Source organism: Phodopus roborovskii, unplaced genomic scaffold (genome assembly GCF_943737965.1).
Source record: "Phodopus roborovskii unplaced genomic scaffold, PHOROB, whole genome shotgun sequence".
Lineage (NCBI taxonomy): Eukaryota > Metazoa > Chordata > Mammalia > Rodentia > Cricetidae > Phodopus > Phodopus roborovskii.
In genome coordinates this window covers 22,912,746-22,930,287 of record NW_026126434.1, presented here as the reverse complement: position 1 = coordinate 22,930,287, position 17,542 = coordinate 22,912,746, and the positions used below count along the sequence as shown (strand labels likewise).

Here is a 17,542-nt window from a genome sequence, read left to right as displayed (position 1 = left end):
AAGGTACCGGTTGGTGGGTCACCTTGATTCTCAGGCTCGGTTCCTTCCCTTCTGCCAGAGGGAAGTGGTGGAGGAGTGAGACTGGGAAGCATGAATGGGGGAGGGTGGGGACCTGGCAGGCCCCACCTCCAGGACCATAGGAGCCGCCCCAGCTCAGAGGCTTGCACTGCCCCAATGGCTCCCGACCCCAGCAGACGCCTCTGGCTGCTGCTGCTGTTGCTCTCCTGCTGCCTCGAGCCTGCCAGACCTGACCGGAATCACCTGAACCCCCTGAATCCCCTGAGTCCTCTGGTGTGGCTGTGGTCCACCAAGACCCATGATCCGCTCTCCGAGCCCCAGATCAGTTCACCTGTGGAACCCACAGAGAGCCCCACCACGCACGTGGTCCCCCAGGATGGCCTCGCATTACAGCAGATGGCTCCTGCCAACCCCAAGCTGTCCCCGGAGGATCAGGAAGCTGGCCAGAGTGGGACCCCGACAACCGCAACCATCCCCATCCCCCCGATGGCCTCTGCCGCGAGCTCAGACATGAAGGAGGAGAATGTTGCTGGCGTTGGAGCCAAGATTCTGAATGTGGCCCAGGGCATTCGGAGCTTCGTCCAGCTGTGGGATGAGAACACAGCTACCGAGAACTCGGCTGGGATAGAACCCTCAGCTTCCTCCATCCCTACCATCCTCCTCACTCCTACTGAGTTCTCCAGCGCCCCCCAGGAGGGTGAGACCACCCTCTGGCTAAGCGGTGGTGTTTCAAGTTCTCCAGATGTTCAGACAACTGAGCCTGGCACCCTAGCTGTGCCGACCCAGCCACCTCCCTCCCTGAGCAGCCTCCAGGCACCACTGAGAAGACCCTCAGTGCCACCAGCACCCCCAGGTAGAGCTTTTCTCTCTTCTACACAAGCCAGGGATCCTCCCTGGGTGAGCCAGAAGCCCCCCAGGCAACCCCAGCATCTGGAAGGGAACAGACTCTTGCCTGTGGCATTCAGGCCCAGACAGCAGCACCCACACGCTGATGTCCACTCCGACATCCACAGGCACATACCTCTAATGCTTCCTCTGGTGATGGGTCCCCTGGTGACGGCTTCTCTGGGTGTGCATGGTTTGCTATCTGTCCCTTCCTCTGACCCCTCAGCCCAACTCTCTCAAGTAGCAGCTTTACCTGGGTTCCCTGGTGCTTGGGTTTCCCACCAGGCTACTTCTTCAGGGCCTGAGCTTTCTAATGACTCTACACTGCTGGGAACTGGCTCTCTGACTTCTACCAGCCGATGCCTGCCCCTACCGCCCTCTTTGACCATCTGCAGTCACCTAGGTATTGGACACTTCTGGCTGCCTAATCATCTACACCATAGACACAGTGAGGAGGTGGAGGCCACTGCTCGTGCTTGGGAGCACCTCCTCCAGACAAACTGCCATCCCTTCCTTGCCTGGTTCTTCTGTCTGCTGCTGGCTCCCTCGTGTGGCCCAGGCCCACCACCTGCCCTGCCACCTTGCCGTCAGTTCTGTGAGGTCCTGGAGGATGGATGCTGGAACTACCTAGATGGGGGCAGGCTGCCTGTCAACTGTACCTTGCTCCCTTCTCAGGAGGACGGGTACTGTGTGTTCATTGGGCCAGCTGCAGGTAACCAAGTGGCCACCATACACCCCCTTCCTTTTCACTTTATCAAGAGCGCTCAGTCAGGGCTGATGAGAGCTTGGACTCTGCTTCACCGGGTCTGGTAATAGCACACTGGAGAGGTGCTGGGGTATGGTATCCTGTGAAGGGGAGGAGGCTGGGGTCTGGGTGTGGCCATGACCACAGGTTCTATGCCTACAGCAGGTGTGAAAGGTCATCACCTGCCCCAGGTGCTCCTGAGCCACAAGGAGACTCAGTCCTCACAGAGTTAGCTAGGTGCTGCCTCAGTCACAGGCTGGAAATTGAAAAACAAAGCTGTAACGTGACACAAACTAAGGAGCTTTGATTCCTACCAAATTCCAGCTACTCTGTCCTTATTCCTAGCCCCTGAGCCATGTTGTCTGACTTTTTCCCTGTGGCCCCAGCCAATCTAGCCAAAGGTCTGAAATGTGCCAGCCACATAGGGAGGGTCATAGGCTCCAGCCTCCTATACCACCCACATGCCTCTGATACCTACGTGATGGGTGGAATGGAGGAGGGGGTCATTTTTCAAATTATCCCAGGATCAGGGCAGGCCAGGGGCAGTTGGACCAGGCCTCAGGGAGCTTCCTTTTGTGTCTTGTCAGGGACTGGACCCATGGATAGTGCTCTCAAGCTGTGCTCCTGACTCCTCAGCTACTGTTTGTGTTGGAAGGCCTTGTCCAGCCTGCAGGGCATGACATCAGTCCTCTGCATGAGGGGATGTGGCCTTGACCTTTAGTCAAGGCTCTGGAGCTGGGAGGCTTTCCCGAGGACAATAACAGACCCAACAGTAGCCCTATTAATCGGTAGCTAGGGACCAGTACTAGTGGGAACAGAGGTGGGGACCTGGGTGCTGTACCCTGCACATCCATCCAGGCATGATGGCTCCCTGGGATTCTGCTGGGAATCAACTTGGATGGTCCCTGGCAAGTTGCTGGCTCAGAGCTTGTGCAGACCTAGGGTGTAGCAAGAAAGGGGCTCCAGATAGGCAGGGTCAAGCACTACATGGACAGTACTCAGTCCCAGGAAAGAGGCACACGAGGAACTGGAATGCAGGAACTAGTGGGCAGGAAGACCATACAGAGGATGAACAGGTCTCTGACTGAGAAGATGTATACAGAGGGTGAGGGACAGACTACAGGCAGAAGAGCTGGATGTGTGGGCATCTTCCAGGAAGAGCTTGGGTTGTTCAGAAACCCAGGGGATGCTCATAGCTTCAATTGTGGACCACAGCTAGACCTGAGAGGGTGGGGCTGCCCTAGGGCTATCAGCTCAGATTTTACCCAGCTGTTGTCACAATGAACGCCACCCCCCCACACACACACATTCCATCCTTGAAATAGCTGAATGTGGAGTGGCTCGGGCTGCCTCCCGGTGGAGGCCCACACCTGGCCACAGCTGGCAGAGCCCATCTCACATGGTCAGCTCCCCAGGGGTGTGTCTTGATGGGAGAACAACAGACATCTTCTGTTGGGGCCATGCAAGATGATGGGGAATCATGTGGACTGCTGTTCAGGGTTAGGAGGGTCTGGCCACGTGTCTGCTTCAGGGGCAGCGAGAGGGGTACAGGGCCAGAGCTGGCACATGCCGTCCTTATAGTGGAGCTTCATGGGGCACTAATGTCTTTCACTGTGGTTGCCTGGCCAGCCAGTGGCTGGCTCAACATCTGGACACTTTGGGCTGTATCCCCAGCAAGGTCATGGGGGACTGGTCCATCAGTACTCATGGTCCCCATCCCTGGGTGGCAAACTTCATTGAGATAAGGCCCCTTTCCAGGCAAGGTTGGTGGGGGTGTCTTCCATGGAAACTTAGAGGGTAGGAGCAGGAAGGCCCTTTACCTTCTCCGGCCTCTCTTTCCCAGGCTCCTCCACTCCAGGGTGAGCTCCACTCCTGCTGGGCCTCTGTGCCAGGCTGATCTAATCTCAGTGTGGAGTAGGACAGGTGGAGTTCCTGGTGGGGCCAGAAAGGAAGATGAGGAGGAGGACTTAACCCCTCCCCCGCAGTGTTCCCTAGTGGCAGCTGTGAGGTTTTAGAGTGGGAGGTGGTGGGTTCGGATCTTAACCCCGTGACCACCTAGGGACAGGGATAGTCCTTGACTTCACCAGGAGGTGTGGGGATCGGGAGTAGTGAGTTCCTATAAGGAGAATGCACTTCCTCCTCAGGGTCTGACCAGAACCTGACCATGGTGGGTGCCCCCCACTATAATGTGGCCAGTGTAGTCTGACCCCAGTCCTGCAGTCACCCTAAGTTCCCTGGCCTTGCACATCCAGCCTTGTACTTCTACTTAAGCACCCCTATGCACCTAGACTCAAACACCTGACTTCAGCTAACTTTGAGTTTCTGTTTAACTTTGATCTGAAGAGACAAGGTGTTTCTATGGAAAAATACCTAAATACCTCTATACACCTGGTGCAGCAGTCCTGGCCTTATACATATATACACACCTCGCCTTGCACACCTGGCTCTGCCTAACATCCTGAGGCCTCTGGGCTCGCTTGTCTAGCCAAGCTTGTAGCTCCACGCGCATGTCTTTTCTTCTGACCCCTGAGGGAGACATGAGGTAAATGACTTGTGCCAAAGTATCAGGGAACATTACGGCATTCAGTCGGTATGTGAGGTGATAGCTGGGAGGTAGAGGGTCACCCCGTGGGAGCTCCTTCACATGGCTGATCTGCTGGTTAGCGTGTAACAGGGCCCCTGGGAAGGTCTTGTGTATATAGGCCTGTCCCTTGGGTATGTGGGGGGAGAGATGGATGGATGTGCAGGGGTACAGCACCCAGGTCCCCGCCTCTGTTCCCACTAGTACTGGTCCCTAGCTACCGATTAATAGGGCTACTGTTGGGTCTGTTATTGTCCTCGGGAAAGCCATCGGCTATCTGAGTGGAGCTTGAGTCAAGGGGATACACAGACCTGGGTGTTTGGCTTGCTCTCAGCCCTCCATGTCTCAAAGCCTTGTCTATCTTGTGAATGATACTAGCAGGTACAATTTCCCAAGGAGCCTGAAAGCTCTTGGGAGAAGGCAGGGTCTGGGGAATCCAAATCCTGCATTTGTAACAGGCTTGCAGACATACTAGGTGCAACTAAGAGTCACACAGTGTGACTGAACCTCTGAACCTTGTGGATCATGCTGGCCAATTGGAGAGCATTTGGAAAGCAGTTGGGAGTGTGCGGGGGAGGGGAAGGGCTCTGCTATATTTGTCACTCGGCAGTCCACAGATGCCATAGATGTTCCCTCCATCGGGAACCCATGAGTGCCCAGTTGTTCTCACCTTGGCCTTTATCTGGCTCCTTAATCAAATGTGAGACTTCGAAATGCTGCTGTTCTTTAGGACGCTTGGGTTAACCCGAGTTTCTGTTTAACTTTGATCCAAGGAGACAAGACCCCTCCATGGAAAAATACCTGAATGCTTATCTCACACTCCTGGCAACCTGCAGATAAATAGTGTGTGCATGCTGCTAGCTGACCTGTCTACAGATATCCCTTCCTCCCAGACACACCAGATCCACTGCGAAGACAACTTGCTGGGGAGTCCAGGATTAGGACCCAGATGACCCGCAGCCATAGAAGTGTAGGACCCTGGAGAGAGTCTGCAGACACTGATGAACAGCCAGGGATTTAAAGTGTGTGGTGCAATGGCTTCATATCATATATGCTGCGAAACAATGACCACTGAGTTATTTGACATATCCATCACTTGTCAGGGTTACATTTAAAATCTACTCTCTGAACAGGTCTGTGTGTGTGTGAGCGTGTGCATGCATGCATGCATGCAGATGGTACTAAGGATTGAACCTAGGGCCTCACACGTGCCAAGCAGGTTCCCTGAACCTCACACCAGCTCTTTCTAAGTCTTTGCACATAGTATAGATGGCCATCTGAAGTCACCTACTGCATACCAGGTCTGCAGAACTTGCCCAGCCACCAGACTGCCTAGGATTAATGTCTCCCCATTTCTCCACCTCCACCAGCCAGAAAGCCACCCCTGTGCTCCACATCTTTAGGTAGTCCACCTGTGACCTGTGAGTAAGGTCACATTGTGTTCTTTCTGTGCCCGGATTGTTTCATTTAGCAGTGTCTACCAGTTTCTTTATGTTAGCAGAGGACAGGTGTTCCTTCATGTTCAGTGTTGTGTTCGAGCACAGCACCTTCTTTTTCTTATGTCCATGAACACCCGTGTGGTTCTGCATCACGGTTGCTGTGAGTGTGGAGGGCTGCAGTAAAGCTGGGGTGTGGGTGTGCCTTCCACAGCCTGGCCTCAGTTCCTTTGGATGCTGTAGATCCTTAGTGGTTCCATTTTTTAGTGTGTGTGTGTGTGTGTGTGTGTGTGTGTGTGTGTCTAAGCTTCATCATGTCTCCCCTGGTGGCTGACCTAGATTCCACTATTCCACTCCCTCCAGCCATGTGAAGGGTTCCTCCTTTCTCTCCACCACCTGTTCCTTCTTGCTAACAGATGGGAGGATTTCATCTGTGTCTCTAGTGACCTGTGATCTGGAGCAAGTGTGTGCTGTGGACCACTCGGGTCTTCTTGAGAAATATCTGATCAGGTCTTTTGTCCATTTTAAAATCCAGTAACTTGCTGTTTTATTGAGCTGTGTGAATCCTGCATCAGCTCTGGAGATTTAGCCTTTCCTCCCGTGCTGTTGGGCTGGCAGACTTCCTCCCAGCCTGTAGGTCATCTCTCCCTCTTGCATGAAGGATGCCGGTACTTTCCTGGTCATTCTATCAGCACTGAGGTGTTGGCGTCATTGTCTACAGGGCTTATCTATGGTGGTGGCTTTTCGTCACCGTGGCGTGTTGCCTGTTAAAAGCTAAGGGGAGGAAAGAGTTGCTTTGGCTCATGGCCCATATGTATCTGACTCCATTGCTTATGACCTGTGGTGAGGCACAATCAAGGGCATGGCAGAGTAAAACTGCTCACCCCACATTATCTGGGAGTAGTAAAAGCAAGGGACCAGGAACAAAGTGGCCTTCAGAGACAGATTGTCCACAAACCTCCTCTGCCTCCGCCTTTAATAGCCCATTCCTGGATTAACCAACCAGAGAAGCGACTCCCTTCATGATCTAGTCACCTCCCCATAGCAATGCCACATGGGGGCCATGTCTTTAACATAAGAGCTCTTGGGAGACATTTTTCATTCAGACCACAACCCTAGCTTCCCTATGGGCAGAGATGAGGTGGGATCCAGCACAGAGGGCGTGGTTTCACTGAAGCAGCTCAGGCAGATGGGGCCGGTGTGTGTGTTGTGATTCTGTCCTTGTTAGCTTTGGGAGAAGATATGTGAGGCACAACGAGAGTGCAGCCTGTGCACTCCTCACCCCAGGGACAAGCAGAGTCTCCAAGTGAGCCCAGAGACTGGCTCCTTAATACCACCTTCCCATTGATAGATGGTCCGTCTATCGTTCTTCCTTAGGGAAGCCACTGCCTTCACGTATTTTTAAGATGATAAAATGTACTCAGCATAGAGCGCACTGCACGACCTCTGCTCCATACACAGGCCAGTGTTGTTGCCTCCACCAACCATCTACCTCCAGAACACCCATATCCCCAAGCTGGAACTTCATCTCTGTTAAACACTACAGCCCCTCCTATCCATGTATCAGCCTTTGGGAGAATGTGTGTTAAAGTCCTTGGCTCAGTTTTGAGTCTGTTTCCTCTGTTGTCAAGTCTGAAATGCTCTCATGCTTTCTGGGTATCAAGCGCTACGCTAGTTATCGTTCACATTGCTATAACAACACACCTGGCAGAAGCAACTCAGAGGAGGAAAGGTCTACTTAGGCTCAGGGTTTGAGGGCACAGCCCATCCTGGCAGAGGAGGCATGGTAGCAGGAAGGAGAGGCAACAGGAGTTTCACCACAGTCAGCAAAAGACTCAGTTTGCCTTTTCCATTTTATTTGGTCTGGAGGCCCCAGGCTCCTGTGTGAGAGCTTCAACACATGTAAGCTATAAAACCAGGGTGCTACACAGGTAAAATGTCAGGGGCAATGACAAGGTGGGTGTGGCCCTGATGGCAGAGGAGGCAGGGGAATAGCTTTCAATCCATTTGAAACTCAACTGTGCTGTGTGTGTGTGTGTGTGTGTGTGTGTGTGTACGAGCACATCCCTATGTGTGCTTATATAGTCACAGTGAGTGTGAGGACCTGTCAACATTAAAGCCTGTGGCTTTGGAGGAAATAATCATTTGGTCATATATGTGATTTCTGGGTGCTGTATCTGTCTCATTGGTTTGTAGGTTTGTCTGTCTTTTTTCTTGAGACAGGGTCTAGTGTAGCTTAGGAGATCCTGCTTGGCCTCTCTAGTACCGGTTACAGGGTATTACAGATAAGCAACACCATTCCGGGTCCGCGCATCTGTCCTTACGCCAGAGTCACAGTGGTGATAACTCTAGCTTTGGAGGAAGTTTTAACTCCAGAAATTGTGAGTCCATCAACTTGACTCATTGTCAAGAGTGCGTTGGCTTCCGTAAGATTTGGCATGAATTTTGGGATGGGTTTTTCATGTTTTGCAAAAACTATCATTGGGATGTCTGAGGCCATAGCTCTATGGTAGAGCATTTCCACCCTTGGGAAATATCCTGGGTTCAATCCTCAATGCTGCCAAAGACCAAACCAAAACTGTCATTGGGATTTTGAATGTGTCTCTTCAAAATCTGCTGCTGCTGAGGGGTGTGGCCTTGGAGAGGTGACTCTAGGCTCTGGTCTCCCGAATAAGCTTAACACCCCCATGAAGGCAGAGGGTGTACGTAGACTACCCTCTGCTCTTTCACTTCATGCAAGGACACAGCCTTTTGTTCCCTCTTGAGGACACAGTGAGGTGCTGCCATCTTGGAAACAGACGCTAGGTCTCAAGACTTCTCAGCCTTGGCCTCAGCATGCAGGCTGTGAGAAATGTGTTACTGTTCGTGTATGCTGCTCATTGTTGGTTTGCTCCAGCAGCACTATGAGGGGCGTGTGGCATTTCACTTACCTGTCTTTAGTGTCTTTGGGCAGTCTTTTGCGGTTTTTCGCTGTACGAGACTTTGCTCTTCTTGGCTAAGCAAGGCCCAGTGCATTCTGAGCAAGTGCTCTGAGCTACATCACCCAGTCTACACGTGGTGTTTGTTGTGACCTCTTCACACGTAACTTGTTTGGTGATGGGATCACTAGTGTTTTCATCATGGGTCAGTGGTGCAGCTTACCCAGAGCTCGTCCTGCCTCCGCTGACATGATTGGTAGTTTCTGCTTTCACCATGCCGCATGACTGCGCTGGTTGATTTCATTGTGTGAACTGCCCCCGAGTCCCAGGAATAGACTTACTTAACCTACATGCATGGGCCTTTCAATGTACTAAAAGCATATGCTGGCATTTTTGTTGAGAATTTGTGAGACACTCTTTGTTAGGGGATACTAGCCTGTAGATTCTTTTTCTTGTTTTTAGTATCTTTATATGGCTTTGGGATTAGGATAAGACTGGCCTCCTACAATGAGATAGAAAGTTTTCTCTCATCAGTATTTTGAGATAAGTTGAGAAAAATTGACGTAATTTCTTTGAATGTTTTACAGATTTCTCAAAAGTAACAACCCTGGGCCCAGAGCTTTTGTTGGAGATTTTTAAAAACTATTAAACTATTCTCCCAGTTTCCTCTATAACTGTGAGTCTGTCTAAACATTGATTTGGCTCATGGCTCAGTTTGGTAGCTTTTGTATGTCTAGAAATTTGCCTCTTTCATTTTGGTTTTGTCATGGTCTCTCATAGCCCATTCCACTCACACAGTGATGGCTTCACTCTCCTGACCTTTGTAATGAGTCAGTCTCTCTCTCTCTCTCTTTCTCTCTCCCTCCCTCCCTCCCTCCCTTCCCCCTTGGTCCACTTCATAAGGTTCATCAGTTATGGTGATCTTTCTAAAGAACTGAGTTTGGTTTCATTGATTTTTTTTTTTTTTTTTCCCCGTTCTTTGCTTTGTTGATTTTTGTTTCATTTGCTCTATCTCCCCCCTTCTGTTTGCTCTGGAATAGGTTTTTTGTTGTTTTGTTTTGTTTGTCTTTTTCCTTTTCCTAATTTTGTATGTATGATGGGTTGTTCATTTGAGATCACTTGTCTGTTAATGAGATGTTTAGAGCTATATATTTCTCTTTTCTATGATTGTTTTTAATTGCCCCACTAGTTTTTCGGGGCAACACTGATTTTTTTTTTATCATGTCTAAGTATTTTCTCAGGTCTCTCTATATCCTTGTATTTTAGAAGCGGTTGTTTAGAAGTGTGAAGTTTAATTTCCACAAATTTTTAAGTATTCCAGTTTTGTTTTTAATGTCTAGCTTGATCTCAAAGTGGTTAGAAAGTATATGTTGTATCTGTTGAGGTTTTCTGTGGCTGATGTGTCTGTCTTGGAAATGTTACATGTAAACCAGAGGAGCCTAGAAGCCACTGTGGCTGGCAGTGCTCTGTGAGTGCCCACAGATCTGAGGAAGTCTGCCTCGTCTCCCTTATCTGGTTGTCCCACCCTTTAGTGAGAGGGTGTTGAAGTCCCTGCTGTTGTAGAGCTGTCTGTTTCTCCCCTTGTTCTGTCATTTTGCTGCATGTATGTGGGTGGTCTGTCACTGTCATAGTTCCCTCTTGAATTGACCCCTTTCTCTTCCCTCCCTTCTTGTAACACATTGGTTTAAATTCTGTTCTGTCTGATATTATAGTAGCTACCTTGCATTCTTTCCATATGGGTGGTCCATTCCTTTTCAACCTGTTTGGCTAGAAAAAGTTTCCTATTGCGAGCATATGATTATGTTTTTTTAAAATTACTTGGCCAGGCCCTCTCTTTAAAATTTTAAAATTACATTCATCTTGACGTGTGTGTGTGTGTGTGTGTGTGTGTGTGTGTGTGTGTGTGTGTGTATTTACCATGTATAGTTCTACACTCGTCATCCGCAAGCTTTATATTCTAATTTGGATATAGGCTAGTTTAACTTCAGTGGTGGTCAAATGTGCCACTCCCTTGTAGCTGTCTCCATTCCTATTTACCATTTATATTCTCTGATGACTTCTTGTTTCTGTTTTGTTTTTTGAGACAGAGTTTCTGTTTAATAGCCCTGGCTGTCCTGAACTAGCTTTGTAGACCAGGCTGGCCTCAAACTCACAGACACCTGCCTGCCTCTGTCTCCCAAGTGCTGGGATTAAAGGCATATGCTGCCACTCTTGGCTCCTTGATGACGTTTTTTTAAACTCGAGCATCCCAAAACAAAAACATAATAATCTCTTGCATATGTTTAAGTTTGGTGGAAAGCAAAACGTGGCATAGCCTGGTGTTCTTATGGAAACACAGCTTTAATAATTGACAGTGCATTGTCCTTTAGGGGGATCTGTGATTCTTCATGTATCCGTGTGATTTCTAATCCCTGCCTGTCCTTTGATTTCATACTGTAGTTCTGGTATGAAGGGCTTAAGGGGACACTGAGACAGATTGTTAGGGGTAAAGAGTCTTTTAGAAGACTTGTAAATGCCATGGACAGACTGGCAGATTCTGAAAGGGAATCAGGCCCGCAAAGCAGGAGAGAAAGTCCCTTACAGCTCTCTGAGGAAGGAAGTTCACAGCCATGAGTTCTGATTCCTCTACAGGCATCAGGGAAGGGAGTGGGGAGCAGGCCTTTCATGGATGCTAGATTCCCAGCATTGTATAACTGATGGGTTTAGCATCATACTTGTCTGCTCCAAAGAGGCCATTCCTGGTTCTCTCTGCTCTGCCATTTCCCAGAGTCTTCCAGGAACTCACTTTGAAGCATTTTTCTTAAAAAAGCAAATCTTAAGACACCATTAGCTCAGATCACCCATCAATGACTAGCCTGGGTTCCAGAAGACAAGAGGCTTCTGTAGTCAGCAGCCTCCCTACCTGGGCATGAGCCTCTAGCCCGGAGTAACGACATTCATGAATTTGTGGATAGACCTAGTTCATTCCCATCTCAAAGTATGCAATCCAAGTCCCACTGTAATGGTTCTTTGTGGGGTAGAGTGGCGTCCATTGCTAGGGACATATTTGGGAACCATTATTTGGGGGTAAAGTAGCATTCATTGTAAGGGGCATCTTTGGAGACTGTTGTGCTGTTTGCTGAGGATTGTGTGCATGTCTATGGATGCACACAGGAACAGGGACATTGATTCTCATTTTGCATGAGTGGCCTCTGTCTCTGTGTGACATAGTTTCTAAGGAGCTGCCCTGCCCTCCTTTCCAGTGGCTGCATGCTTCTGGCATTTTCTTTAACACCCTGGGATAACTCTGCCCACTGAGCACCTTTAGGTGACTCCTGCTTCTTGTCTTAATGGCCTGCTTACCCTCTGGTGCACTGGATTGTCTGCCTGTGTATACTAAACACTGGCCCAGCTCCTTAAGTAGGTCTTGATCTGGGTCCCTGGAATAACACTGCCCAGACACTGCCTTATCCTCAAGACCCAGCATCACATCTGAGCACCTCCTCCTCACCAAAAGATATCCACTATGGCCACTATTGGGCCATACTGACTGTTGTAGTTCAGAAAAGGAGCCAGGCCTAGGTGGATATAATAAAACTCTCCATGACAGTTGCTCAGTTCAAATAACTCTCTTGAGCCTTTCCCCCCACAGCAGTTTAGACACTCTTATGCTGGGGTGCTTGTTGGACTTGTACCCCTGGATTCTGCAGCTATCTGCTAGGTGACCATTGGGTACCCAGGGTGGGTCCAGCACAGATATTGCTATCCACCCCCCACTCCCATGTCCCCACACAGCTGCTGCATTTGTTAGAAGCAGTTAGAAGCAGAAAGGGGCTGCCAAGATTCCTTCTAACTCAAGGGAAACATTTGGTTGAGGAGCCAGTTTCTCCAGAAACTTCCATAGCTGTTCCTTGGTTGGCATCTTGGCATCTCAGGCATGTTCTCCTCTGGTGCTGGACTAGAAGTCCCCTCACGGTGACATCTTCCTGATAGGAGCACCAGATGTTTATCCAGAACCCAGGCCTGGGCTCTGTGGGGCAGGGCTGCCTCAGCTTGAGTTCTACAGGTTTGGGAGGCCAGGCAGCAGTGAGAGGCTGCCATGGCCTGAGTCCTGTACACAGCAGCTCCCAGAGCGTGTGTGGGGAAAGCCAATGGCCAGCCCAGGGAAGGATGCACAATCAGTCTCCAGGCCTCATCCCTGGGAAAGCCAGCTATCAAGAAGTGGAGCTCTGGTTGTCAGAAGCACGATGGGATGACAGGTCTGTTCCATTACATTGGAGGAGTTAAGTACCCCTGAGCAGTCCATGGTGTACTGGCTTAGTTGGAGGCCATTCTCCAAGGTGGGCAGACTGGGCTGGCCAGGAGCCTTGTTGAGGGAGGGACTGTCACCTGCTTAGAAGAGCCCTCATGTCATAGTGCTGGCGATCCATCCTGCCTGGGTCTTTTTCTCATGATATTTGCCATTACTGAGCCCTTGCCGAAGTCTAGCCCTTGCCAAAAGGCTATACTGTCTGTCTTCAGTGTTCTTGAACCGGTCCCTGCTGGTGAGGTTGATAGTGAAGGTGCAGGAAAGTCAAGTATCTGGAAAGTTGCTCTTCAGCCTAGGAAATGGACTGGCTGCAGTCCAGGGAAGGAGGCTGACATGGACTCCATCTGGTCCAATCAGGTGGGAGTACCAGGCATTCTCCCTACTGGTCCCTCCAGAGCCTGGCCATGGCTGTGCTTGTTGGGGGGGATGCTGGCTACAGTTGGTTCTCCATGTGGCTAAAGGGTGTGTGTGTTTAAACATAGACTTTGCAGAACTGTGCCTGCTACTTCAGGGGAGGTGGCGTTAACCAGGTAGGACCTCCCCAACCCCACATTCCTGGATCTGAGGTCAGGTGGGTGACTAGAGGAGTCTCAACTTGCAGAGGGGCCACCGTCGTCTAGAAGGCCTCTGCAATCTCAGAGCATGGCACAGACCTTGCTCCTTCCAGGCGAATGAGCTTCCTGGCCTAGGCAGCCAGGCCCTTCCCCCATCACAATGCGGTAACCAAAGAACAGAGCCAGTGATCTTATTGCCCTGGTATTTGGCATCTGCTCCCAGCAGAGCCAAAAAGATTTTCATAGAAAGGAAATGGAAGGACTTGGGAAGAGCTGGGTGTAGGTCTCTAAGGCCCCAGGGGTCATCGTGGAACAATCTGGTGCCTTCCAGCCTAGGAAGCCAGCAGCTGTAATGTCTTGCATGCTGGGGTAGTGGGGCACCAGGGATTTGTGCTGTCCAGAAGGAGGGGCAGAGTGGCCTCGTCTCCAGCACCCAGGCAGCATGCATGACTTAGCTTCAGAACTTCAGTGTGGACTCTGGGTGCCAGCATTTCTGGTGAGAAGGGGAAACTGTAACTGCTGATTGTGATGGATCACTGACTGTCCAAGGCTAGCCCATCAGCCTTCTCTGCTCTCAGCAAAATACTCAGTTCTTGCATGCCGTATTGCCACCAAGCCGTGTTCACTCTGCACCTGGCCAGCACCATGTCTGATTGGTACGCAGGGATTAAGGAGCATGTGACAGGGTGAGACTTACAGGGACCAGGCTGTCTACATGGCACACAAAGCTGTTCTTTATCCCCGAGGATGTGCAGCTTTTCTTCTGGTTTCAAGGGACTTGGTGACTCAGCTTGTCCTGTGAAGTTGAGGGTTCAGCATTTCCCATCTCCTACTTTGCAGGGACCTTGTCATTCTAGCCCTACCTGACCTGAGGCATGGTGTCTTTACACTTGCATCTTACCAAGTATGCTTGCCTCCATGTGTCCCTTCCTGGAAAAGCTCCTGACCGTGAACATTCTCCTTGCCCGAGTGCCTCCTTCCAGGCTTTGTAATGCTACACTGCTTGAGTGTATTGAGTGGCTTTGGTGGCCCTTGCCTAATGACAGGAAGGGCTCATACAGCTGTGGCCAACTCAAGATGATGCCAGGAGTGAAATAAGTGAATGAAATGGGTTGCTGTCTACTCTGGAGCACTTCAGAAGAGCTGTGAATCTGGGAGAATCTGTGCAGGGCCGAAGCTTCGAGACATCACATGGCCCTCTGCACCATAGTGTGCCGACAAACTTCGGGAAGCAGAAATGGCTACAGGAAACTGTCCTGTTTCCTGCCCTGTAACATATCCCGAGGAACAGGCTTGTGGAGAACCAGAGAGAGGTTGATGTTAATTTAGAAACCATAATGGCCAGATGGCACCTGGGGAATCCAACTTTGGAGGCTGGCCATTGGAGTTTCCTAGGTTTGTCTCTAGCTGGCTCCCAGAGCAGGCGGAGTTCCAGGCAGGAGTACCACATGTCACCTCCTCTCTCTTTGCCATAGAAAGGTCTATTCCATGTCTGCATTCCTCCTGCAGAGTTGGAGTGGGGGATATTTACTTTGGCCTGTGAGGCCATGGAGGCATGGAGAGACCCAAAGAGAGGGCCACATAGACCTGTATAAGGGGTGATTTCATGGCCTGTGTCTCCTAGGATGTAATTGTGACCTTGTCTGTTCCTGTGCGTCCACCTCACCAGATGTCCTTCTCTTTGCAGAGAATGTTGCTGAGGAGGTGGGGCTGCCACAGCTCCTCGGGGACCCTCTGCCCCGGCAGATCTCACAAATCGATGACCCTCACGTCGGGCCAGCCTACATGTTTGAACAGGACTCCAGCAGTGGCCAGATGGCCCAGTACCACTTCCCTAGACTCTACTTCCGTGACTTTTCCCTCCTGTTTCATATTCAGCCGGCCACAGAGGCTGCAGGGGTGCTGTTTGCCATCACAGATGCTGCACAGGAGGTGGTGTTGCTGGGTGTGAAGCTTTCGGGGGTGCAGGGTGGACACCAAAACATCTCATTACTCTACACGGAGCCCAGTGCCAGCCAGACACAGACAGGTGCCAGTTTCCACCTACCTGCATTTGTTGGCCAGTGGACACATTTTGCACTCAGCGTGGAAGGAAGCTCTGTGGCTCTCTACATAGACTGCGAAGAGTTCCAGAGAGTGCAGTTTGCGCGGTCCCCACAGGGTCTGGAGCTGGAGCGTGGCTCTAGCCTCTTTGTGGGCCAAGCTGGAGCAGCTGACCCTGACAAGTTTCAGGTAACTGTGCTGTCCCACTGTGTGCTGATTCAGGGGAGGAGGGGCCATGGGGACCAGGGAAAGCAGCTTTCTCCAACTGATGCTACAGCTGGGTCAGTAGCCCACACTTCCCCTCCTGTGGCTGGAGTGGCATCTACTCCCCCAACTCTTGTCCTTTGATACCCCGGGAGCATCACACTGGGATTTTGTGAGCTCTCTGAGAGCCCAGGGTCCACAGGATGAATGCTGGAGGCCATCTCTTCCCAGGCTGCCATCCTGAGTTGATCCAGACCCTCTTTTCAGGAATGAGCTGGGGTTAATGGTGAGCTGGAGACAGCAAGCTTAGACTGGAAGAGTGTGGGGCTTAGTCCAGGCTCAGCTACTCCATCTGAAAAATAAGTGCTTAGGCATCTTGTGGAGAAGACTTGTAATCCCACCTGGGAATTGGAAGGAGAAGGAGCTAGGGTTCCAGGCCCATATGAGATCCTATCTCAAAACAAAAATTATGCATTTAAAGCCAGCCACTCTTAGGGTCTTTCTTTGGCTGCTCATACAATCGAGGGAGCACCCTGCTGGCAAAGGGGACTGAGACTTCACACAACAGCCATTCTGGGCTGTTTATTATTTTAATAAAGACTTGCTCTGGACTCCTTGGGTGACAGTGACAGACCTGTGGCTCTCTCCCATGTCCCTTAGGAAAGTCCCTCCCTTCTGGGCCCTCCTTTCTCATAGGAGGGCACTCATCCTGAGATTCCAATTGGGATCCCAGCCTCTTGGGAATGAGTGCAGGGCGGTGGGGTGGGGGTAGGGGTGGGTGGGAGCTCAGCTGGCACTGAGTCATGGCTCCTGAATTCAGTACTCCAGCCATTAGCAGCTGGACGCCCCTGCCCAACCCAGACAGGGGTCCCTGTGTGTGCAAGGAAGGACATGTCCCCAGGGGACAGACACTCAATTATGACCCAGACAAGGGCCTCCTGTTGTAAGTTGTCCTAAGTCCTGTGTCCCACAGCCCTGAAAGCTGACCTTCTACCTCTGGCAGGAACTTTTAACCCACGGGTTCAAGAGCTGCCTGGACTTTGGCACCAAACTGGGCCCCTGTGTGTTTTCCTTCTGATCTTCAAATGCGATTAGCAGAAAGTTGAATGTCACAGTTTCCAGAGTGGGACATTGGTGCTGTGTGTCCCCATCATTTTCCAAGGGGATGGCAGACCTTAGAGGTTCTGCACATCTGCTTCCCTGGCAGAGCTGGGTGAGGAATAGTGAGCATGAGATGGCAGAGGACACGACCAAACCCAGTGGTGCTGATGGGGGGACACAGCCACCCTGAGTGGGTGGCCTCATCACTGGCTGGGCCTTGCCGGGCTGTGTAAGAGGTTTGCGTATTAGACATGCAGACAAGCTGTGTCTGGGTGTTTTCATTTTCATTTCTTGGCGTGTTTGTAAAAGTCTGTAGACTTTTCCCTTTTTTTCTTTCCTTTTTCTTTTTGCTTTCTGCTTTGGTGGGGGAAGTCAGCCATTTCTTATTGATTTATACAGCTCTTTATATTTAAAGAAACTTATCATTGGCTGTGTATGCACAGATTTTATTTTCCAGCCTGCCATTGGTCTTTTCCCTTAAAAATACAATGTTCAGGCATTTAAAGTGTTTATTTGACCAATTTGGATCTGGAGGAAAAAAGAACTCACAACCTTTGATATGAAAACTCTTTGGTGGTTGGAGGAGGGAGGCAGAGAACATTCAGGGACCTGTGCTAGGAGTCAGGGAGCCGGAGCCCTGGGAGCCAGAGGGATGGAGAGCTAGGCTTCCTCTGAGTCATCTTCAGGGAGGATGCTCTGTCCCACCTGCATCCAGGGAGAGCCCGGCTGTGCCTTCAGCCACCCAGCCCTGGTCCTTGCTGGGTGACAG

General features: G+C 50.7%; 1 protein-coding gene across 1 annotated transcript in view; it reads left to right on the top strand.

Annotated features, from left to right (window-relative positions):
• The first annotated feature begins 151 nt into the window (after window positions 1-151).
• The window catches only part of Col18a1 (collagen type XVIII alpha 1 chain), a 55,762-nt gene continuing 38,371 nt past the window's right edge, over window positions 152-17,542 (top strand). Inside the window, exons 1-2 of the mRNA XM_051186971.1 lie at window positions 152-871; window positions 15,113-15,657. Coding sequence (XP_051042928.1) covers window positions 175-871; window positions 15,113-15,657 — 1,242 coding nt within the window. The 5' untranslated portion in view covers window positions 152-174. The remainder of the gene's footprint in view (window positions 872-15,112; window positions 15,658-17,542) is intronic.